This window comes from Diabrotica virgifera, chromosome 4, assembly GCF_917563875.1.
Source record: "Diabrotica virgifera virgifera chromosome 4, PGI_DIABVI_V3a".
NCBI lineage: Eukaryota > Metazoa > Arthropoda > Insecta > Coleoptera > Chrysomelidae > Diabrotica > Diabrotica virgifera.
In genome coordinates, this window is record NC_065446.1 from 191,294,244 (window position 1) to 191,320,405 (window position 26,162).

The 26,162-nt window shown below is 32.8% G+C and overlaps 1 protein-coding gene across 1 annotated transcript in view; it reads right to left on the reverse strand.

Annotated features, from left to right (window-relative positions):
- Positions 1-261: 261 nt before the first annotated feature.
- The window catches only part of LOC114333420 (uncharacterized), a 206,975-nt gene continuing 181,074 nt past the window's right edge, over positions 262-26,162 (reverse strand). Inside the window, exons 3-4 of the mRNA XM_050649438.1 lie at positions 16,878-17,015; positions 262-402 (exon numbers count right to left, since the gene is read on the reverse strand). Coding sequence (XP_050505395.1) covers positions 262-402; positions 16,878-17,015 — 279 coding nt within the window. The remainder of the gene's footprint in view (positions 403-16,877; positions 17,016-26,162) is intronic.

Genomic DNA, 26,162 nt, shown 5'->3' on the forward strand with positions numbered 1-26,162 from the left:
TGATAAAATATGAACGAAAACATATACGGGAGCTAGGATTACGCAGAGTGCCGAAAGCTAGAGAAAGTCAGAAAGAAAAAAGATCCTGAGATTCAAAATACCAACATTAAATTTTAGTGCTGCAGATTATAATGACTTAATTTCTATTTGTGGATTCAAAGTTACGGCTCCCCAGTTGCTAAAACATATTTCCAATGAAGATGTAAGGGATATGATTGATTCTGGGAATTACAACAACATAGAGGTCTTAAACTGCCCTTGTCATACAGAATCCGTGGAAAGAACTGTTAAGTTAGTAACTGAAGCATCAGCTGATGTTTGTGGACCAGAATCAAGGGATGGCTTTATTCGTTCAAGGTTGCAGTCTAGAAATATTATGCCTTTTTTTAACACAAAATCAGACTACCAATCTTAAAAAGTATATTGCATCATAAAACAATTATTTAGATTTCAAAGAACTGATAAAAAATAAATTTTTAATTTTTTTTTGCTATTCCCAAAAATTTAAATTTAATATGGAACCTGAAGATAGGGTCCAGTACAAAAAAGATTTCTTACAGTTTTATCAAAACACAACTTTCTCGCACTAGCCCCATAAAAAATAATGACTTCGAATTTTTCGTTCCACCTTATTGGATATACCAACTGGAAAATCAAAGCAAGGAACAGAACAAAATGGCGGAAATCCTAGAACAAGCCAGGACCCAAAAAGGGCTTGTCGAACTACTGATGATGATGATGATAATTGAATATAACATATACAGGGTGTTTGGTAAATAGCTTATCCTTAGATTCCTGAGCTTAAAATAGGTCGATTTAAGCTAAATTACCTTAGTACTTAAGTTGATAATAACCGAAATACAGGGTGTCAAAGTTAAACTTTTATTTTATTTATTCTTGAATATTTCCTGACGGGCATGGGATAACAAAATGACATTTGGTTTTTGGGATGAGAAATCTAAATTTGCCACCAAGAATGATGTATTACTCAGAGAGGGCCACATACGTCTTTCGGCGTGTCATTTAATACGTTTATTTTTTTTTTATTTTATCCAACACTTTACAACTTTTTAATTCAAAACTTTTATTCTTTTAATATCGTTACTTAAAAAAGGTACACTATATTCATCTCGTTAAACTCAACTATTTTCGAAATAAACGCATTTTAAATCTATGATACAACATAATTTTTTGCATAATAAATATCATTGTAGTTATACCCGAATAGAAAGGCAAATTTTATTTGAAGAAATTTGCGATACATTTTTGGAAATTTTTGTGGTTCGGGTGTAACTACAATGATATTATGCAAAACATTATGTTGCCTCTTAGATTTAAAATACGTTTATCTCGAAAACGGTTGAGTTTAGTAATATGAATGTAGTATACCTTTTTTAAGTAAAGATGTTAAGAGAATAAAAGTTTTGATTCAAAGAGTATGTAAAGTGGGTAATAAAAAAAATTTAACGTATTAAATGACCTCTGAAAGGCGTATCCCACATAACAATTTCATGTTCTTAGTAGATTCATAGAACATACTTTTCAGAAAAAGTATATACTGAGAATGTGCGTAATTACCATTGCGAATGTGCAGAGCAGATACTGAGTATATACTACATTACAGTACTTAAACGTTCTATGTATATACTTAGAATGTACTACCGAACTAGTATATACCAAGAATGTCCTTTTTAGAACATTCCAAGGATGTGCTATAAACCTTCTATGTGTATACTTAGAACATACTACCGCACATCTTTTTAGTTTATACCAAGAAGGTACTTTTTAGAATATTCCAAGGAAGTGCTATAAACCTTCTATTTATATACTAAGAACGTACTACCGCACATCTTTGTATGGGAAGAATATTATATTTTTAAGAATATTCTAAGAAAGTGCTATCAAGTGCTATATTGCTTAGAAGTATGTTTTCACCATCACCTAATCTCATCTTAGGTTCTACTGGTTCTACCAAATATCTATTTACATATTTTAATTGCAAATGAGAATGTAGTTAGTACCTACATTCTACAATATTACTTAAAAATTAAGTATATTTTTATAAATTTTAGTTATTTATATAAATCATTATATAATATTTAGCTAAACTAAACTATGCATAAGTAACTAAAATTTATATAATACTTATATGTACTTACCTATTTAAGTAATATTGAGTTATCAAAATAGATTATTTATATGTATTTTGAAGCACCGCAAACAAAATAAACAGATTATGTATGTTCTTTAGTCCTAGTACTACATCATTCGCCTTCATCCTTAACACTGCATAGATCCATAGATGATACAAATAATGAAATAATGCCTGTTTTCTTTTTCATATTTTACGGTTTTTTCCTATCCCTGATCCATTCAGGTAAGAATAGAAATGGTCAGAATATGATGGGGGGGGGGGGTTTCGATAAAGGTATATTTTAAGAATAAACTTTTACGAATATTCCGAGATCCTACGTACACGAATATACTTAGTATATTCGGTACGAGAATATACTTTGAAGTATATGCAAAGAACATGAAATTTAGAATGTTTTTTAAGGTAGATGCTATGCTTGTACTACACATATACTAAAAAGAATATACTCCGACGAATGTTGGTAGTATATGCTTAGAACATGATGCGAACATCATTGTTATGTGGGATGTGGCGTCCTCTCGGCAATGCATCGTTTTTGGTGGCGAATATAGATTTCTTGTGCCAAAAAACGCCCGCTTAACGAATATCGTGTTATTATTTTATGCCTGTTAGGAAATATTCAGGAATAAATAAAATAAAAGTTTAACTTCGACACCCTGTATTTCGGTTATTATCAACTTTCGTACGAAGGTCAGTTAGCTTATCTCGACCTATTTTAACCTCAGGAAGGTTTCAATTCTTTACCAAACACCTTGTCTAAGACTATTTTATAAATGACAGCTAATAACAACCTTGTAGGCACATGTTGAATAATTAACTATTAATTAATAATTAATTATTTTGAACAATTTTTGTAATCCAATTGTTTTTACTTCCCTTATAATTGACCATTCGTAACCAATGTCGTATCGAGGAACTTAAATTAATATGAAACAAAAAAATACAAAAAGCTTGGAAAAATATGAATATTTTCCTCGGTAACAACTAACTTTCTGACCATAATTTATCTTTTATCTTTATTGCAAACAACTGTTTGTTTTTCTGTTAAGCAACTTTTTGCTCCTTTTTATAGGGAAAAAATACAATAAATTTTAACTTAGGGGATTTCAATTCGTTTCTTTTTCGGAGAAGAGGCCTATCTCAAACCATTAAATAATTTGTAAGCTGATCCCTGTTATTTACGTTGTATTCAATATTGCCGGGCTAGCCATGATATAAAATATTTTATTTATTTCACTGTTGGCGTGTTTTTTTATTTGCCTGGCTGTAATTTACACAATTCTCAGTGCTTTGTATATCTTTTCTAATTAGTGTAGGTATTAACATTAAAACTCAAAATAAATTTCAAATAGGAAGGTTCTTAAATTTTATTTTTGCATAAACTCCTACAACAGAATTATAATTCTGGAATGGCTTTATAAGCGAGGAAGTGAAGCCCTGAACCTACCAATTTTCCGAAGCAATATAAATCGCTTTAAAAATTTATCCATTCGATTGAGGAAAGTGTCACATTCGATTGTGAATTCGAATTTGTGAACAATAGGTACTCATGGTGGTAAAATAAAAATTTAATTTTGTGCAGAAAGAAGAAGCTTCTCCAAAGTGAATAGAAAATGAAATATTTACAACTCGGAAAATACCACAGAAATTGCTTCAACTTGTTAATTCGACGAGTTTTCAAGGTCGCTGAATAGAATGATAACGGCGATGATCGTTGATGTGCCTCTGCCTCTTGTCCAGGAGTTTTATGTTACTTTTATTCGAAATCAGCCGAAAGTCATTAGTCGAGAGTTTTCGAGGTCGCTGATTACGAATATGATAATGACAATAGTCCTCTGCTCCTACGGTTTGTTTAATGTTATTTTCATTCGAAATCAATCAAAAGTCATTTCTTGTGGGCTTTTTTGGTTGCTGGACATTATTATTACGATAGCGACAGCCTCCAAGGTATCTAGTTCCCAGTGGGAACGTCGTTCCTTGAAGTTTTATGTTAATTTGTTATTTAACGTCTTTGTAAAAGTTTGTTATCAAATTACATTTAAAATATTTCTTCAATATAAATACAACAAACTTTATTTGTTAGATAAAAAAGATGATTAACAAATAAAATTTAATAAAAAATTTTTGGCTTGGTAAAAGGTAGGGTAAAACCCCTAATTATTGGCACTGAGTCATTAGTTGGCACCTTGGTTGAATTTTTTTCAGTTTTTGTAAAAATATAGCGTTATTTAGAGAAATTATTATGTTCAACATTTTTGGTAATACAAAACGGCACGTATTAAGAGTATGAGTTCAGTTTGATCTGTGAAATAGGTCTGATTGTCTGTCTCCATCAACAAGGTAAGAAATTTGTCTCGATCCTTAACAGAGCAGGAATTTTAAAATCGATTTAGTTTCATGTTTAGATTGAAATCATTGTTTTCGATGATAGTAGTTATTACATAAAAGTGTATAATTCATGTTCTAAAATAAAAAAACGTTATCACATAAAAAATATTGAGAAAAAAAGGGGTGCCAATATTTGGAATGCATTATGATAATTTTTTCAAATATTGGCTCATGCATGCCCATTTTACGTTAATTTTAAATTATTTTAGCTAATTTTGGCACAGATAGGAATTAACAAAATTTCTTTAATTTAAGAGAAAACACGATAAAGATGGATCTAAATACTTCTAATAAAAACAATAAAAGAAGATCAGGAGTTCATAAACGAAAGGTGAGATGAAAAATAAAGTTGTTTAAACTTACGACTTTTGTTAGGTAAACATGTATGATCACAGTCAATAACCAATAAATTTCAGATATTTACCAATAGAAAAAATATTTATTAAACATGCGCTTAAAAAGTATATCTGTTAGTCTTAAGTTGAAGTTAGAATTTGTCAAAAAGACATTTCCGTAAAAATTATGAGAGTGCCAACATTTAGAAGAACTTCGAATGTTTTTCCTAAATGTTAACAGTATGGTACAAAAATGTAATTATTTTATTGAAATGAAACTTTTTAACCCGCCGTACCCAAAATTGAGTAGGTATATGCCATTTTAATCACGTATACCTATTTTTTTCAAAAATAGAGAAATCAAATAAACTTGTAACTATCAATTGCTTAAACGAAGTAGGCTTACTAAAACTAAATTTTTATTAGAATATAAAAATTGTCATAAAGTCATTCTGACAACAGTTTCTATTTTTTTAGATACAAAAAATACATATGATGAAGAACTGCTGCAGAAAGCTCTTGAGGAAGTTAGACAATGTGTATCTAAGAAAAGAGTTTCTATGAAATATTCAATACCTAGAGCTACAATTTGATATAGATTAGGGGATAAGTTCACGAAAGTTAAAAACGGCAGGAATACGTTTCTGTCAGAAAATAAGGAAATAAAACTGGTCAATTGGGTTATTGAAAATGATCGAAAAGGGTTTCCGAGACGCAAAAATTATTTACAAATGGCTGTCAAATCATTTTTAGACGTAGAACATAGACCAAATCTGTTTAAAAACAACGTGCCTGGTGAACATCGGTACAAATTATTTGTTTAACGTTATCCGGAGTTGTCAGAAAGAACACCAGAAGGAGTAACAAATGCGTCATCCGCTGTTTCCAAAAACGATATGAGAAGTTGGTACAAACATATTGAAATCTATCAAAAAAAAACTTTTTTCTATAGTTGAGTTTCCTAAACGTATGTATGTGGGTCTGAAAGGCAAAAAAATGTGTATAAAATCAGATAAATCAAACATAATTAATTTGTTTGATGCCGACTTAATAGACTAAATTAATTCTGATACAAGTGGATGTTTATCTCACAACTGTAAATATTTTCACATCTTTAAAAAGTTTATAAGGAAATTAAGGTGCCATCGTCCTTAACTTATTTCAGTAATACTGAAGCAACGGTGATTTCAAATTTAATGATGACATTGAAAATATATGTCTGTTATTATCGACAAAAGTCAAAATATAGATTTAAGTAACTTAAACTTTAACAGTGATATAATCATTTTAGAGGACGAAAGATTACATGAAATTAACCAACCAGAAACCACCAAAAAACATGCACCAATGCAGTTAACTTTAATAGTACTGTAGAACATATTTGTACTAACTTCTTCTGACTACAAAACCAACGCCGAAAGAAAACAAAAAGAAAAAGAAGAAAAAGAAACGAAACAGAAAAGACTATTGAAAGCTGCAGAAAGGAAGGAAAAACAACGATAAATCACAAATAAAAAATAAAACCTTAGTAAAAATCGGTATAATGAAAACAAAAAAATAATCAAAAAGCTAAAACATCAACAATGAAATAAAAACATGTTAGAAATTTAAATCAGGCATTAGGCGATGACGACTTTTTTACAGACATCCCAAGAAAGAATATTTTTCAGTATGATGGACTATACAGTTTTATATGTACTGAACAAATTTACGAATGTTTACTTGGTATCAAGTGCCAAGGCAGGATGCTCCAGAACATAACACATAAAATGTTTAGAGAAGCAGAGTTTCTTTAAACAAGAAACAATTGTACCCATTTAGTTTGATAATTTTTGTATTTTTTCTGATTTCGCTATATATTGGCTTTGTACTTTTTTTATGTACATTTTTATTATTCTTAACTGTACACACAAGAAAAATGAATTCCATAGATGGGTGCCAAAAACTAGATAAGTGCCAACAAATGAGGTGCCAACATTTAGACCCATGCTAACAAATGAGATGCCAGCATTTAGACCCATGCCAACAAATGGGGTGCTCATTATTGGCTTTACGGTGCCAACAATTAGAAAATCAGTTTTTTTGACTTTACTTCAATATTAACAAAGCTTATAGTTGATATGTAAGTAAATTAATTAATTTTTTCAAAACCTGATATATTGTGCGTATCTCACTCCCAGACACAATTAGATAAACATGTTTTTAGAGTTTTTGCAAATGAATTTGTAATGGAAGATTCTTAAAGGTGCCAACTAATGGGTAATTTACCCTATATTAGTTTAAAAAGCCCCTATAGGGCTACAAACATAGAAACAAAACGTTTTCGCTCTGTAACAAGAGCATCATCAGTGTTACAAGAACATGGTGAGCCAACCAAAAAATACAAAGGTCAAAGCCTTTCAAAATGTCCTTTTAAGACTGAAGATGCTCTTGTTACAGAGCGAAAACGTTTTGTTTCTATGTTTGTAGCCCTATAAGGGATTTTTAAACTAATATACCTTTTACCAAGCCAAAATTTTTTTATTAAATTTTAATTGTAATTAATAGTGTACAGCCAGCTACAGGAAATTTTTCCTTGTGGATTAACAAATAATCGTATCTATTATTCAAATTTATTTCTTCCCATCTTCTGCATCCGATAATTGAATTTCTTCATATTTCTCCATATTCACGCAACTGCACCCAGCAAAATTTTTACATGCTAAATTCCAAACCAAGCCCTTCTGTCTGCATCCACATGAGCTACCGCAGTCTTTTTTGCAAATGCAAAAAATTTAATTCATAACACCTGCTGAACCAGGAGGTGGTGTCATCGTCACCGAATGATAGACATTTTCTTTGAACTTCCATTCCTAGTCTGCTACATTCAGTTTACTATTTTATTAAGAAATAAGCCAAAATTTAATCTAAAAATGAAATTTATTGACGTTAAAGTTAAGTTTAATTTCAAGTTTAATGTAAGTTGAATTTATTAAGTTAAAGTTGATTTCATGTAATCGAATGAACTATCTTTCAATAAAGTCGTTCCAGGAATGCAACTCATAAATATTGGCAATATCATTTTAAAGTCTTCTACTCTAAAATGTATAATATATTACGTCTGAATTACCGATATGAATGAGTCAGATTAAATTAAATTATTAGAATAATTTTTTTAGTAAGTAACAAAATTTCTTTAATTTATTAATATTTTGTATTTAGGTAACGCCTCCGAAGTGAAAGTCGAAACGTCAATAAATTTTATTTTTAAATTAAATTCTGGCTAATTTCGCAATAAAATAGTAAATTGTATAATATGCTACAAAGAAATAGCTCCAGAACAATGCTACATTCAAAACTTGTTCTCGGTATAACCATGTCTGAACTTGCAAATTAAACTTTTTTTAATGCTCTGTGAATGCAACTACCGTTGGTAGAATTATACCAATCGATACCTTTTTATTTTTGGAAATAGCCCTGAGATAGATCCTGTATCGATATCTTTCCGCTAACTGAGTGAGAAAAAAAAACCCGAAAGCTCACGAGAAATGACTTTTGATTCAATTACAATGAAAATAATATAAAACTCTAGGTGGCAAGATCCACCCTGGGCACCAGGTACCTCGACGACCATCGTCATTATAAATATTCGTGTTAAGTGACCTAAAAAACCTCCAAATAATGACTTTCGTCTGATTTTAAGGAAAATAACATAAAAACTCAGGAGAGAAGGTCCTTCGGGGACACCAAGTACCTCGAGAATCATTGTTAAATTATTCGTGTACTCTAAAACCTCAGTTTAACGACGTTCGACTGATTTCGAATGAAAGTATTATAAAACTCCAGGAGAAGAGGTCCATCCTGGGAACCAGGAAGCTTGACAACCACCATCGTTATCATATTCGGGTTCATAGACCGGAAAAGCCCCCAGTTAATAACTTTCAACTGACTTTGAATAAAAATAACATAAAACTCCTGGAGAGGATGTCCACCCTGGGCACCAGATAGCTCGACGATCACCGTCGGTATCATGTTCGGGTTCAACGACCTCAAAAACTTCCGAGTAATGACGTTCGACTGATTTCGAATAAAAGTAACATAAAACTCCAGGAAACGAAACGAGGTCCACTCTGGGCACCCGGTACCTCAAAGACCATCGTCGGTTACATTGCGTTCGGCGACCTCAAACACCTCCCAGTAACAAAATTGAACTCATTTCTGTCGATATGTTCCGAGTTGCAAATTTTTATTTTTCTATGCACTTTGAAGATGCTTTTTACTTCTATAAAAATAAAATTTTCATTTACCGCCAAAAATTTTTGTTCACAAACTTTCCTGCCACTTTCCTCAATGGAATGCGTCATAGCGATTCATCTTGCTAATTGTGAACAGCCGTAGCGCAGCGGCATGATAACTGGCCTCATAAGCCAGAGCGCCCATTTTCATTTCTAAAAATGATACGAGCTGTTCACCGTGCCTCGGAGAGTACGTTAAGCCGTCGTTTCCCCTGGGCTAGTGTGGACATGGACACTACTAGTTACTTGAAACAGGGATAAAAATGTAAATGGCGCCGGAACCTGCCCGAAAGGACCTCTCCGATATTCGATATTATTATTATCTTGCTAAAATGAGCATTCGTAGGTTTGGTGCGTTTTAGTGCTTCATTTCCTCGCCTATTGAGAGTATAGTTTTATTTACTTATTTTCAGTTTAAAAATAGTACTCTTTACTAGGTCAAAAGCGAGCAACGTTAATAACGGTTTTAATATCTGGTTATGAAAATTTTGCAAGATAATACACACACCATTTGCTAATATTATACTTGGAAACTCAACAGTAAGTAGTATGTGTAGAATATTTAAGTTCATTATGAAATAATTTCAGCAAATAAGGAACAAAAGTATAAAATGTTTTTCGAAATATTTTCTTACATTTACTTTATTCACTTAGATATAACGTGTATGCAAAAAGGAGAGAGATGGTGGAATATTTCGCGAAATTTACATGGGGTCGACAAGCGGAAAGTAGAATAATTTTTAATATGGCATTATAATATATTATAATACATGCAATAAACTAATATTTAGATATTATTTACTAATTTATTTCAAATATATCTTATTTTGTTCATGTTTTTATGAAATTAACGCGATTATTTCATTCATAGGAGATACTGACCAATAGAAAGCTACAGAAATAAAAATTAAACTGATAATTTTTGATAATATCCTGTTGTCAAATATATTACGTCAGATGCCCTTCGTTGCTATGAAAAAATACATTCAGTGACATTAATGACAATTAATGTTTTAATAATTTAATATTTACAATAATTAATAAACAACAGACAAAAACATCCTGATAAGAGCTGAAATGCTGTCTAAAGTAAAAGCGACGTTACCGGCTATTGAAAAATTTTTGCAAGAAAGCCGAATCTTTAGTACGAAAATCCATATCTGAATAAAACTCCAAAGTGCTGAGAAGGGTTGACGCTCCGCCAAGTTGATTGAGCGAACCCCCTTACCGCGTTACAATGGAGCAGATTATATTAGAAAAATTAGAGAAAATGGATAAAAGAAATGTAAGAATCGAAAGGAAAATACATAAAATGCAAGTAGACCGGGATAAATTAAATAAAGAAAACGAGCAGTTGAAAGCAGCTAACAAAGCCATGAGAACTAAAATCACGGAACAAGAAGTTAGAATTGAAATACTGGAAAGACAAGCTAGAAGAAAAAAACGTGGTAATACAGGGGGTCGAAGAAAACCAAACAGAAAGCGAACAAGAGATGATAGATAAGATAACAGGGATAATGGAAAAAAACGGCGTACAAAAAAACCTAGATGAAGAACTGGTAAAGTTGAGAAGAATAGGTAGGCAAGGTGTTCCCCAAAATGTACCCAGACCCATTAGGGTTCTGAAAGGCTGAAGGCTGCTAAAAACCTAAGAGGAACTAAAATATATATCAATGAGGACTTTCCGAAAAAAATACTACAAGAAAGGAAGCATCTTCTCCAGCACACGAAAATGGTACTCCAAGAAGGACACATAACCGCATTAAAATACAACAAATTATGGATAAATGGTGAACTGTTCTCACTGGAGCAACTACAAGGCATTGATGTAAATAACTGGAAGAAACCTGAAGAAAAGAAGGGTAACGCTAGGACAATAAACGACAGATCCCCTCTATCTGATAATATAGATCCACGCGGAAAATTAACAAAAATGGCGTCAAAAAACTAACAAATGACGGCGACAGTATAACGGAGTTGGCAACGAATACGGACATGAAAATATTTTGTAAGAAAATACGCAAAAACAAAAAAAAACAAAATAAAAAACAAAAACAGAAAAATAAGAATAGGAACGTGGAATATTAAAACACTTCTAAGACCTGGCAAAATGGAAGAGCTGGCAAAAGAAATGACAAAATATAAGATGGGTATACTAGCGGCACAAGAAATAAGGTGGGCAGGAGGATCGCTAGAAGAAACTACACAATGTAATATGCAGGAGAAAGCAAACAGGGTCGCAATGGAACTGCCTTTCTAGTTAGTGATAGCGTAAGAGACAAGATTATTAACTTTAAAGCGGTTGATGGAAGAATATCATACATAAGAATGGAAAATATACAAGCAAATTTAACATTTGTTAATATATATGCCCCTACAGAGAATACTCCCGAAGAAGAAAATAATGAATTCTATGAGAAACTTGAAGAACTGTACGAAGAAATACCAAAGAACGATATACTACTCCTGTTAAGAGCATCGATCCATCAAAATACGAATAACGATGGCAGGAGAGTATGTAATCTAGCAGCAGCAACCAATACTTTTATTACTAGCACCCAATTCAAGCACAAAAAGGAGCACAAAGTGACGTGGCTAATACCAGGAACAACATACGGAAACCAAATAGACCACATCCTAATCTCAATAAAAATGGGAACAATTGTACAGAATGTGAGGTCCTACGTGGGAGCCAATGCTGAGTCGGATCACATTTTTGTGATAGGCGACAAGAAATTGAAGATTCTTAAAGACAAAAACGACAGAAAGAAAAGAAAGAGGTGGAATTGGTCAAAACTAAATACAGATAATGAGAACAGAAAATTTTGCATTAAGTTGGAAGAAAAACTGTATGTATATACACCGTTCTTAGGCGTCAACGCCCTTCGGTAGGGATCTATGGGGGAGTATCACCGAGCCGCAAGCCCTTATCCCGTGCCGTACTGCTCCCTCATAGGTCGATCAGATGCCCGCATATTCCAGTCTAAGCGCCAGATTCATATTTAGAATTTTATACTGATGCGTTAGCCTTTTTGTTTTTCCGATGGCCTGGCTTGGGCTTGAACTCTCGTACCTCACAGCGAAGTGAAGTGCGGGTCAGCCGCTAGTCGCACTGAGCTATCCGATCGACGGAAGAAAAGAAAAACTACTAGTCCTAAAACCATCGGACATAGATGAAACATGGGAAGACATAAAAGATAGTATTTTAACAGCAGCAGAGGAGACGATAGGACTAATGGAAGACAATAAAAGAAAATATTGGTACGATGAAGAATGCGAGCAAGACACAGGTGGTTGGCCACAGGGTAACAAGAAGATCTCCTACACTATAAAGAAAAGAAGAAAGAATCAAACAAATGTTGCAGAACTAAAAAGAAGAAATGGATTGAAGACTTACTGTTGGAACTGGAAGCTAATAGTAACGATAATACAAGACTATATAAACACATAAATGCACAGAATAAGAAAAAGATACCGGCAAATATTGGAAAAAGGAATGGAAAACACACTGTAGAGAATTGTTCAAAAAGAAAAAGACGATGCTGGAAATTCAGAAAATGAAGAAAAATCAGAAAATAGGAATGAAGAATAATCAGAGCCTCCCTCATACAACGAAGTATTCACGACCATAAACAGATTAAAGACAAGGCGAGCAGCAGGACCAGATGACATTATCAATGAGTTATTCAAGAAAGGGAGAGAGGAACTAGCCCACAGAATCCACAAGGTGATAGAACGAATATGGGAAGAGGAACGCATGCCGAACGACTGGAACTGCGGTCTGATAACACCAATCCCTAAAAAAGGCGACAAGACAATATGCACTAACTACAGGGGAATCACGCTATTAAATACAATGTACAAAATATTAACTAATTTGATCAGACAAAGAATAGAAAAAGAAACGAGAAGAAAAATAGGTGAATATCAACATGGATTCAGAGAAGGTAAGTCAACAATAGACGCAATACACATTGTAACGCAAATCGTCAAAAAAAGTTACGAGCACGGAATAGATCTCCATATACTGTTTATTGACTACAAGCAAGCCTTTGACAGTGTTATAAGCGAGGAGCTAATTAATGATATGAACCAACTAGGCATTCAAGAAAAACTAATAAGTCTCACGAAAATGACGATGAAGGAATCCAAGGCACGAATCTTAACAAGGGAAGGCCCGTCAGATGAAGTATAAATGGAGGTAGGTGTCAGACAGGGAGACTCCCTGTCAACAACATTATTTAACATTGCCATAGAGGGTGCAGTAAGAGCAGCCAAAATTAGGGGAACTATTATCGAATCTTCAGCCCAACTTATAGCGTATGCAGACGATATTGCACTGGTTACTAGAGATTTAAAAACCATGCAGAATATAATATTAGTACTAGATAAAGAAGCAAAGAAGAGAGGGCTAGTAATAAACCAAAGCAAAACGAAATACCTCAAGTGCTCAAGAGAGAATACGAACATCGAGAAAGAAATTAAGCTTGGTGCATATACATTTGAAAGAGTACACCATTTCAAATACTTGGGAGTGATGGTGAATGGCAGAAATTATAGAGCGGATGAAATAAACGAACGCATCCTACTGGGTAATAAAACCTACTGGAACTACCAAAAATTCTTGAAAGAAAAACACATTAGTAAGAAAACCAAATTAAAAATTTACTAGACTGCAATCAGACCAGTGATCACCTATGGTGCAGAGACGATGTGCCTAACACAAAAATATAAAATGAGGTTAGAAATCTTAGAGAGAAATATAATTCGACGAATAATGGGACCGGTGAGGATAAGTATAGGCGAATTTAGAAGATTAACAAATGAAGAAATTAAAGAAGTCATCAAGGGTGAAGACATAATCAAGTTCGTGAAGGCGCAAAGGCTCAGGTGGCTGGGACACAGAGAAAGAGCTAACCCAGACTCTACGCTAAAGCGAATAATTGGCTGGAAACCAACAATAGGGAGACCAAGGGGAAGACCCAAAACAAGATGGAGAGATCAAGCCCTAGGAGATATAAAGAAGCTGAGAATCTACAATTGGAAAGAGCGTTGTAAGGACCGGAAAGAATGGAGGAAAATTGTAGAGAAGGCCAAGTCACACACGCTGCTATAATAATAAAAGACAACAGCGGACTGATTCTCCGCAACAAATGAATCATTCGCCGCCCAAAAGGGCGGCGAACATTCCGCCAGGAGTGAATAAGCCATGATGATGACGAATGAATGTTTTAAAAATTATAAAAGTCATGACTTTCAACCGTCAAATATTTATAACAACTGTGTGTTTAATTGTACTAATTTGTACTTACAAAAATAAATTACAATAAAATTTTGGTTTTGAACAGTTTTATTCATGAAATAATCGCAACAAATTGCACTCGATCTCTAAAATTAATATAGAATTTTAGAGCTCTTTTGCAATTACTACTGATAATTCGTTGAAATAGAATTATTTTGACATAATATTCAAAAGTCAAATCAGTAGACAATAACAATGGTTTTGAGTCGTCGTTATTGAAACCAATATCGTTGTCATGGTAACCAATTATATTGAAAATTTGGTTTTGACAACCTTGTCAAAGAATTAATTTGTGTATTTTCACTCCTAAATAAAAATTTAAATAACTCTACTTGTTGTGGATTTTTTCCAATCGTACGGCCCTAGAAAAAATATGGTTCCTAACTCATGCGGAAAGTGTCTACCCCGCACTCGACTGCTTTTTCCTAACTAAGCTGTCGCGTCGTTCTGGTCAACAGCAGTCTCGTGCGTGAAAGTATCACTTTCCGAACTAGTTAGGAAAATAACTATTTTTTACCTAGTTAGAAAAGGGACTTTCCCGCACGCGACTGCCGTTGACCCGAACAACGCGATAGTGGAGCTCGAGCAAGCAGTCAACTGCAGACAAGACACTTTCCGCAAGAGTTACGGACAATAGTTTTCTACGGCTGTACGTTTGGAAAAAAGCAAGAACAAATAGAGTTATTTCAATTTTTATTTACGAGTAAATATAACATACACCAATACGTAATAGATACAAATACGTATGCAAATGTAATCATTTGGAAAAACACTATTGGCTTTACTTATTGCTTGTAAACGAGCAATTCGTGGCATTTTGCAAATGTATCATTGATGTAATCTGCTCCTTGAATTGTTCAACCCAAGTTTGTCAAAACCAAAATTTCAATAAAATAAAATTGGTTTCCATGACGACGATTTAAAACCATTAATAAAACCATTACCAATAAAACCATACTTTAAAACCATTAAAAGAGTTAATACCATAAAATCGGTAAATTCGTAGTTTCTTTACGTTTTTCGTCAATATTTCTAAAACTATGCGGTTTAGCATGAACAACTTTCTATAAAAAAATGTTCTACATTAAATTTGAAATAAAAAAGGCCCTATCCATAATCCTTCTAGAACGAACGGTTTCATAGTTACGGAGGTAGTTATAGTATTGGTCCAAAAAATGGCCTAACCCAGACATCCAAAGTAAAACTTTTCCTTCAACACCAAATTGTTCTATGTAGTCCACATATTGTTTAGTAAAGAGTTACACCATTTTGAAAGTCCGGTTTGGGGAGAAGATGGGGGAGAAATCGGTAAATTAGTAGTTTTTTTAACTTTTTCTTCAACATTTCTAAAACTATGCTTTAGTGTAAACAATTTTCTATACAAAAATGCTCTACATAAAATTTGAAACAAAAAAGGCCCTACACATAATTGTTAAAAAATCAACGGTTCCAGAGTTACGGAGGGTGAAAAGTGGAGGTTTTCGATAGTTTTTATATTTTTTGGGCAATTTATAATATTATTAGGTATTGATCAAAGAAATTTTCTTTAATAGGATTATGTTTTGTAAATAAAATTTGCTATTTCAGTGGCCGATGGTATGTTAGTGATAAGCGTCAACATCACCACCCAAAATCACCATCAATTGCCCAAAAAATATGAAAAGTATCGAAAACCTCCAGTTTTCACCCTCCGTAACGCTGGAACCGTTGATTTTATAACAACTGTATATCGGACTTTTTTGTTTTAAATTTTATGTAGAACATTTTTGTATAGAACATTGTTTACTCTAAAACATAGTTTTAGAAATATTGACGAAAAACGTAAAAAAATACTAATTTACCGATTTCTCCCCCATCTCCGCCCCCAAACTGGACACTCAAAATGGTGTAACTTTTTATTAAACAATATGTGGACTACATAGAACAATTTGGTGTTGGAGGAAAACTTTTACTTTGGATGTCTGGGTTAGGCCTGTTTTTGGACCATATACTATACTACCTCCGTAACTTTGGAACCGTTCATTTTAGAAGGATTATGCATACGAACTTTTTTATTTCAAATTTAATGTGGAACATTTTTCTATTGACGGTTGTTCATACTAAACCTCATAGTTTTAGAAATATTAACGAAAAACCTAAAAAACCACGAATTTACTGATTTCTCCCCCCCCCCCCCTCACCCCCCAAAACCGACGCTCAAAATGGTGTGACTTTTTTCTGAACATTAAAATGTGGACCATATAGAACAATTTGGTGTTGGAGGATAACTTTCACTTTGGATGTCTGGGTTTGGGTCTAATTATACCATATTATATCAATTTTTTTATAAAGCATGATAAACAAACCAATTAAAAGTAATATTTTAATGTAAATATAGTCACGAAATATATGAAAAAAAGTAGCTAGCAACAAAATTTCCTTACCTGTATTGTCCTATGATCCCTAATTAATTTAGTAACACAATTATATATAAATGTCATACACATTCCAGTCAGTATCAAAGTGAATATCACCATGATAATTATGATGTGATCCCCAGACCATGTCATGGATTGAGCAGTCTGAAATAAAAAATATATTATAAATAATTAATCGTGAAAAGCATATTTTACATATTTTTTCTTTATATTTAGAAAGATATTTTCTAGTATATCTAGCTATATTTTTCTGGTTATTTAGAACTTTTAAATTTTAGTTCAACTTAACTAGTGTTTTGTATTTTGAGAACGATTTCCGAAATGGATTTCAAATAGAGTCAAATAAATTTATTTTAAAGTAAAATTGTGGCTAATTTTCAGGAAAAATAGAAAATTGTAAAATGAATTATTACAGATTAAATAAAATTAGTGATCTTATTTCTTATATAAAATATCGTCTTTCAATTAAATAATTTTAAGTATCCAACACATTTTTTGACGACAAAGACCAACACAAATATACATTTTTTAATAACGTCATCATCATCACTGGCTCGACAGCCCTTTCTGGGTCTTGGTCTGTTCCAGGATTCTTCTCCACTCTGATCTGTTTCGTGCTTTTTTTCTCCAGTTTTTTATTTTTAAAGTTATTATATCATTTTCTGTTTGTTCTAAATATCTCAGCTTCGGTCTTCCTCTTGTTCTTTTTCCTACTGGCATCTGTTTGAATATTTTCCATTCTTTCAACATGTCTCATCCAACGCAGCCGTCCTATTTTAATGAATGTTATTTTTTAATAACACCCGTGAGCAAATATCAATGTAAGGTTCTGTTGTGACCAACAAAGATATACAATTAATATACATAAATATATCAAAAATTATCAACGTAAGATCCTTCAACTCAGCAAAGGTTGGTAGCGACCATAAATAAGGGTACGAACATGCCGAAGATACATGGATGAGCGATGAGCGCGGTGTAGGTGGCGATCGCGGTCGAGGTTTACATCGAATACGGCAGAACCAACATACCAAAGATACCTTCCTTTCAGTGTTCTTTACGGTTTTCATATACCCAAAAATTTGTCGCAACCCGATTACAACAAGAAATGAATAAATACACTAGCCGTATCTCCGGCGAATGTCACGTGGTTTAAAAGCCACCAATAAACTTTAACTTACCACTCGATTAGCAGCTCGATCGCGACGTTAAACAAACTATTTTGTTTTGGCATCGACATCGCTGTAAATTACCTGTACGCTGTAGGCTTTTCACCTACCATATCTCTTTTTGTGTTATAACTAGAAGATTTATGAAGCGACGAATGTATGCGGGGTCGGCTTCCCTAATTACATTTCTCCACACATTTCTATCTTGGGCCATATCAATGTCAATCCCCTTTACCAACATGTCCTGCCTTATCGTCTCCCCCAGGTCTCTTTGGTCTTCCTCTCCTGCTCCTTCCGGGAATCTGCACTTCAGCTATTCTTCGTATTGGGTGATTAACGTCTCGACGTTGAACATGACCAAACCATCTTAACCTATGCTCTCTCATTTTGGCAGCTATTCGTGCCACACCGAGACTTCGCCTAGTATACTCATTTCTAATTTTATCATTCTTTGTCACTCCAGTCATCCATCTAAGCATTCTCATTTCCGCCACATGCATTCGTTGTTCCTCTTTCTTTTTCACTGCCCAACATTCAGTTCCGTACATCATAGCCGGTCTTATGGCTGTTTTATAAAAATTTTTCTTCAGCTTCATTGGAATTTTTCTGTCACACAACACACCACTCGCTTCTTTCCACTTCAACCATCCAGCCCTAATTCTACTGCATGTATCTCCATCTATTTATCCATTACTCTGTAATACCGATCCCAGGTAATTAAGACTATTGCTTTTTACAGTCAGTACACCATCCAAAAATACTATTTTATCTGTAGTAACTCCATCTTTAAATAAGCATTCCAAATACTCTGTTTTTGTCCTATTAAGTTTTAAACCTTTTTCCTCCAGAGATTGCCTCCTCTGTTCCAGTTTTTGTTCTAAGTCTTTTTCACTATTTTCGACTAACACGACATCATCAGCATACCTTAAACACCATGGAATGTAACCTTGTAGTTTCGCTGTTGTCTGGTTCAAAACTAATGAGAATAAATACGGACTAAGCACAGAGTCTTGGTGCAATCCTACTTTAAAATTAAATTTATCAGTCTCTCGCACACCTGTCCTAACACTAGTCGTTACTTCCTCATACATATCGCTCACGATCTTTATATATTCACCAGAGACTCCTTTCTTATTGAGTGTCCACCACAGAATCTCTCGAGGAACTCTATCATATATGCTTTCTCAAGATCAATGAATATGAATCTCTTTGCTTTTTTATACGGTACCTACCAAAATGTTTTATATATTTTTTTTTTAGTTAGACGCATAGCTTTCAAGGTACTCGCAAGAAACCGTCCGAAAAGGTGCCATTTTTCAATGAAAATGGCCAATTTTTAACCACGAATAACTCAAAAAGTATTGAGATTAAAAAAAAAATTACAGAGAAGTTTTTGCTTAGAATTAGGTTCTCTAGCCACTTCCGTGTTAATTTTGACCAAAAAATTTTCCACCCCCTTGAAAGGGTGGGAACCGCACCCAAGATAAAATCGCCATCTTATAATATGGTAAACTTTGTTTCTTAAGCTATTCCATACTTACTGTGAAAATATCAAGTCAATCGATGTAGTAGGATGGAATTCGGATCCAAATACCCTCATTGACTGCCCTATTAAAGATTTTGTTGGGATAACTCAGATTTTTCTGGAAAATTTTCGTCGAAAGAAATAGGAAAACATAATACCTGTGCAGAAACAAACTACAGTAAGTTTTTATTTGGGTCTTTTTGATTTCAAATTAAAAACTTCGGAGTTACAGAGCATTAGTTGAAAAAAAGAAAATTTTAGAGCGCTAATTTGTTTATAAACAAACTAGCAAACTTTCTGCGGACTTTGCAGACCGATTTTACTAATATGTGCAATCTTAAGATCCGATTCCAGTAATAAAATAACTTTTCCCAAAAATCCTTTTTTCGATAACTGCCCAGACTAAAAGCATAATCAAAGTGTAGGTAGATCCCAACGAATGACCAAAAAAAACCAAACTTCATACACTCAGTTTCAGTAACGCCACTAAATAGAAATCATTTTGATTAACCGGTTTGCGAACAAAAAATGGTAATAACCATACTGTCCATCGTGCTGGTGTAATATGCATTTTGTTAAACCAGTTAGTAGATAATAAATCACGTGGAATAACACTTGCGCCAGTCATTTAAATTTCTGAGGATGATGGATAGCTCAACTCCCATTAAAATGTAAGTCTTGAACTGCTAAAGAGAGGAAATTGCCTGTTTTTTGTTTAATTTTACAAACGGAAGAGGCCACAATTTTGACGGCCTGCCTCTTTAAAGAAGTTTTGCGCTACGTAAATTTTATGAGATTTTAGCGTTTTAAAACAAGTAGGAAAACTTTCCTGTGATTTTAAAAAAAATATATTTTTCTACGAGCGTGCAAAAATGTCTAGTTTCGCGCACTCGTTTTAGTTTAGAAAGTTTTATTTTTCCGCACGCGTGTTAATTTAGATATGTTAATATGGCCTTAAAGTAATTATAATGAAGGCAATAAACTAATATTTAGATATTATTAATAAACTAATTTATTTCGAATATATCTTATTGTGTTCATGTTTTAATAAAATTAACCCGATTATTTCATTCATAGGAGATTCTGAAAAATAGAAAGATACATAAATCTAAATTAAATCGATTATTTTTTAATGATTTTAACTTCCAATCTTATAGTAAGGTATTTGATCACGTGTTTAATTTTGTCCAATCAGATTAAAATTATACTGAGAATTATCTACTGTAGAAAATTACCGATAGAATTTTTTTATAAGTAGATTGTTTCTGTTTAATGGCAACCAGTTTCCTAGTTTTGACAACTGTCACATTTAAGAAAATATCCATAATATACGTATTAAAAAATAATCTTACGAATATCACACGACAGTAAGAATATATAAGAAAATAATGCTTCATTTTTACTCAAATTTGTTGTCATTGGGCAATAGCCACTCGAGCCCTGCGGGCTCTCGTGTCTATTGCTAGACAACAAATTTTCGAAAAACTGTCGCATTATTTTCAATTTATTCTCACTCTCTTGTGATATTATACACGATAATTTTTGATAATTTTCCGTCGTCAAGTATATTACGTCAGATGCCCTTCATTGCTACGAAAAAAATATATTCAGTGACATTAATGACAATTAATGTTCTAAAAATTATAAAAGTGATGACTTTCAACCGTCAAATTAATATTTATAACAACTGTGTGTTTAATTGTACTAATTTGTACTTACATAAATAAATTACAATAAAATTTTGGTGTTGAACAATTTTATTCATGAAATAATCGCAACAAACTGCACTCGATCTCTAAAATTAATATAGAACTTTTGCCCTCGTGACCCTTTGACATAATTTCACTCGTGAAATTAAAACTGTCAAAGTGTCACTCGGGAAAAATTCAATAATTTTAGAGCTCTTGTGCAATTACTACTGAGAATTCTTTTTTTTTTCTCTGATTCTGGCCTTAGTTTAGAAGTAGAACCTTTAGCCCCGTAATTGTATACCTTATCACTAGGTGTAATGTTTAGTGTATGTGTTGAGTAAGTGTCTTGTTACTTTTCAAAGTCGACGTCGTTGTCTTTGCAAAGAGACGCTAATTGTATCCGAACGTCTGCGGTCCCTCCGGTGAGTACCGATCCCACAAGGACAGAAAAAATTTTCATTAATTAATTTATAATAAATGAAAAATTCCCGTCCCTGGTGGGATTCGAACTCACTACCATTCGGAACTTTCGATCCAAAGGTTAGGCGCTCTTACCACTGAGCCACAGAGGGGGTTACTGAGAATTAGATGAAATAAAATAATTTTGACATAATATTCGAAAGTCAAATCAGTAGACAATAACAGTGGTTTTGAATCGCCGTCATGGAAACCAAGATCGTCGTCATGCTAACCAATTATGCTGAAAGTTTGGTTTTGACAACCTTGTCAAAGAATTAAGTTGTGTATGTATTTTCATATTAATTAAATTAATTGATTCAGATTTGGTCATTTTTTAAAGATTCGTAGAAAAAATATTGTTCCTAACGCTTGCAGAAAGTCTCTTTTCCGCAGTCGACTGCTTGCTGAACTCCCGCTTCGCGTCGTTCGGCAAACTGCAGTCGCAAATTTCAGTCGCGTGAACTAGTGCAGAAAGGACTTTCTGCACTTGTTAGGAAAATAACTATTTGAGATTAGATATTTTAAACTAGCAGATATCAATTTTCCTAAAGGTAAATTAATGGAAAACGTTGAGATGACTAAATGTGTAAAGTCTATACATTTTTTCAGCTAGCATCTTTTTCGTGTTTTTTTTTAGGATATCTCTAACTTAAACTTCTAAAATTGTAGTCTTCTCCATTATTTCCAAAGAAAGAACCAAGCAATATTTTGACAAAAAAAAACACATTGTTTGATTATGTTAAAGCAGCCGGGCCTGCACCTAATTAGAACCTCGCAATTGAATTAGACGATTATACGTACATACTTTAACAGCAAATGAGAACAAGGAGAAGACTGTTTGGAGCAGATTTTTTCACACAAAAAAAAATGTGTGTGTACTTATATTACTTAATGTGTTATACTTCTATTATAATATACCTAATCTAACTTCATATTATGATTTTAATGAAATCAATATACCTATCTACTATAAACAGTTTTTTGTATTGTGTTTAAATATTACACTAATTTTAGAAAGAACAAAAAAAATACCAAAAATAAAAAAAAACGATATGACTTTGTCCGGTTTCAAACAGGGACCTCTCGATCCCTAGGCGAATGCTACCAATCAGCTACCAATCAGCTACCACCGCTTTTGTATTCGGTCGATCATTTTTCGGACATAATTACAATCACGGTGACGGATACATTAATTGAAAATAAACATTTTCAATAATACTTACTAGGAGGAAGACAAATCTACAGACATAAAAATTATAATAAATATATTTAATAAAAACACTAATAATATATTGTTTTCACGCACACCTTATTTGCGCTACATAACTTAAAAGATGTAGCGACTAATACCATACTGTCGGTGTGCACATGCGTCAGGGAATGTAAAAATTCACCCTCGCGCCTAAAGAAGTATAACTTCAAAAACTTGTAAACTGTAAGCAATAATCAATAATGTAATTAGAATGTGAGATATTTGTAACTGAAGTGAGAACACGTTTACTTCACTTAATCTCTGAGTCCACAGAAAAACGTAACGTAACAACATGTGCTAGAAGTAAGAAAGTTAAGGGAAAGAAATTATTGTAGAAAATTTGTATGGTAAAAATAAAAAATGAGACTAAGAAGGAGAAAGTTTGAGATATTATTTCCGCAATGGAATAAGGTCGGACAGAGAAAAAAATAATTTAATGAGGAACATCGTCTACAAGAAAAGGAAGCTGAATGAAAACCTCGTTGCAAAGAGGAGGAAGCTAAAGTGAAACGTTTGTCAGGAATAGAAACAAACTGAAGAACGACGTCCTCAGCAAGAAAAGAAAGCTGAAGACATACGTCGTTAAAAAGAAAATGTGATAGGTAAAGAAAACATAGGACTGCTCTTGAGCCTTATATAAACAATAGAGGCCTCAAAAATGAATAAAGGATATATGAAGAGGATTTAAATAGGCAAAAGAAAAATCTAAGTAACCAAAAAAGATAAGAATTTTAGAAATAAATGGCAGATATTGAGCATTTTAATTTATTAAATCTTGCTCAAATAATTTTGCTTTCAGAGCATCACCAGGAGCATCTGAAATAAGCAAAGAAAACGCCATTGTAGGGATAGAAAAATGGCCGACGTTGGAAAATTGTCTGGAAGTGCAAATGAACTTCTCACAACTCAACTGCATTGCCTCACTGGCATGCCTCTAGAAACAGCAGCCAATATTTAAAGCAAATATACCATAGTCAACAGAAAGCCAAAGCAAATATACCATAGTCAACCATAATCTGTGCAAGAAAAAGAAGCGAATGTAGAAAAGCTGGTAAGACCTGCTTGCTCCGGAGACACGGAATATTATCTGCATAAATTATTTATCATTCAATGTTTCCTCTATTATACCCCAGGCTGTGGGTGAAAAAACGTGATATAATTCAGGAATTTTTGAAACCTATCAGGTGTTGTAAAGGGCGATGCCAGGAATAACTTCTACTAAAATCTAACTAAAAATATTGTGCGCTTTTTTTTAATTGCGATTTTAATTTGTTAAATTTGCAATTTTTATTGATTTTTAATTTTGTAGCTTAGCATATTGATTTTAGACAAAAACTTTTTAATATAAAGTTGTAGTAAATTAAAAAACTTACAATTTGAGGTACGGTAAGTTTAATTTGGTTAATTGGTTATTGCAAAACAGCCTGCGAAAAGTCCAAAATGGCCGTTTTTTACAATTGCGTTATTTATTGTACAAATAATTTTTTTTATTTTTTAAAGCTTTACAATGAAGATCTTTGGATTCCAAACATAAAAAAAAATTTTAAAGCCAGATTAACGAATTTGTTGCTAAGATATTATAAATTGTTTATCCCAGGAGGTCAAATGTCGAAGGCTATAACTTTTTGAAAAAAAATCGTAGAAAGTTGGTGAAACATCAAATCTCCTTCGAAAGAATTATGTTTTCATATTCTGATGTAAATAAATGCGTAAAACATTTTTAAACCTCTAATTTTTGGATTTGAAAATAAGGGGGCAAATTTCGTTATAAACATTTAGAGCTGAAGCAGCCCTGTACATCCTATGAGTTTTTAACTTACATATTATTGTTGATGAAGATGAAACGAAGATTTATAAAACAATTAAAAATTTCTACGACCAACTGAAGCCGAGATAACTTTTGGGTTTGAAAATAAGGGTGCAAATTTCGTTATAAACATTTAGAGCTGAGGCGGCCCTGTATATCCTATGAGTTTCTGACTTACAGATTATTGTTGCTAAAGACGAAACGAAGATTTATAAAAAAATTAAAATTTTCTACAACCAACTGAAGCCGAGATAATTGTTTTTTTTTTTTCTTAAATCATAGTGCCTTTATTTATAACAATTAAGAATTTATTATACCGTCATTGACTAAAGAAAGACTTATATTATCTTAAAATGAAAATTATTATAAAATAGAATTACATTTAATTATTAAAAATTATTTTTAAAATCGGTGCTTTTGCGAGCGGCCGAATTTTGCAAATTCGTATTAAATTTTTTAATAATACAACATTTTTAATAATACAAATATTAAATTATTTAATACAACTTGTATTAAATTTTGACCGAAAACAATTTAATAATATTACCATTATAATATAAAGTCTATTTATTATAAATTATTATAAAATAGAATTACATTTAATTATTAATTTTTTTTTAATCGGTGCTTTTGCAAGCGGCCGAATTTTGCAAATCGCCCGGCTCGCTTTAAATCCGCGCGCTCGGAAATTTTTTACGTAACTTGTATTAAATTTTGACAGAAAACAACTTAATAATATTACCATTATAATATACAGTCTATTTACGACTGTATTTGTTTTTCTTGATAATCTTTTATATGTGAAATCCAAAAAGAATAGTCACTACAAGAAGAAAAAGTTTTATATTGTATATTATAGTAAGAAGGAACATTATTATTATTATATTTATAGGTTATTGATTATGTATTTTAGAAAGGAACTACAACGTTAACGGGCTTTTATTGTTTCATACAGTCAATGGAACTCTATATATGAAAAAACCGCAGAGTGCTACCATTTAAAGGGGTGCGTTATTGAGAAAAGGGTGAATTAGTCCCTAGGCACAGGGCGAATTAGAGTGAGTTCTATTCACCTTTGGTACAAACACGTCTACAGAAAAATTGTTTCAGGTTAAATTTACTATCGAAATATCCCATTTCAAAGTCAAAAATATTTTTTTTTTCAAAAATATATTCAAAAGAAAACCAAGAAAAAAACACGAAAGGTAGCATTTTTGTTTCTTGCCCTATAACTTTTTTCCACGGGGATATAGGTATAGGCATTGCTTTATAGAAAAAAAACTTCCTCTTTAAAATGGCGTTTAGTGTAAGTCTATATGATTTATAGTTTCCAAAATATGATTTTTCAAATTTCGCCACTCACAACAATTTTGGGGGATTTTCCTTGT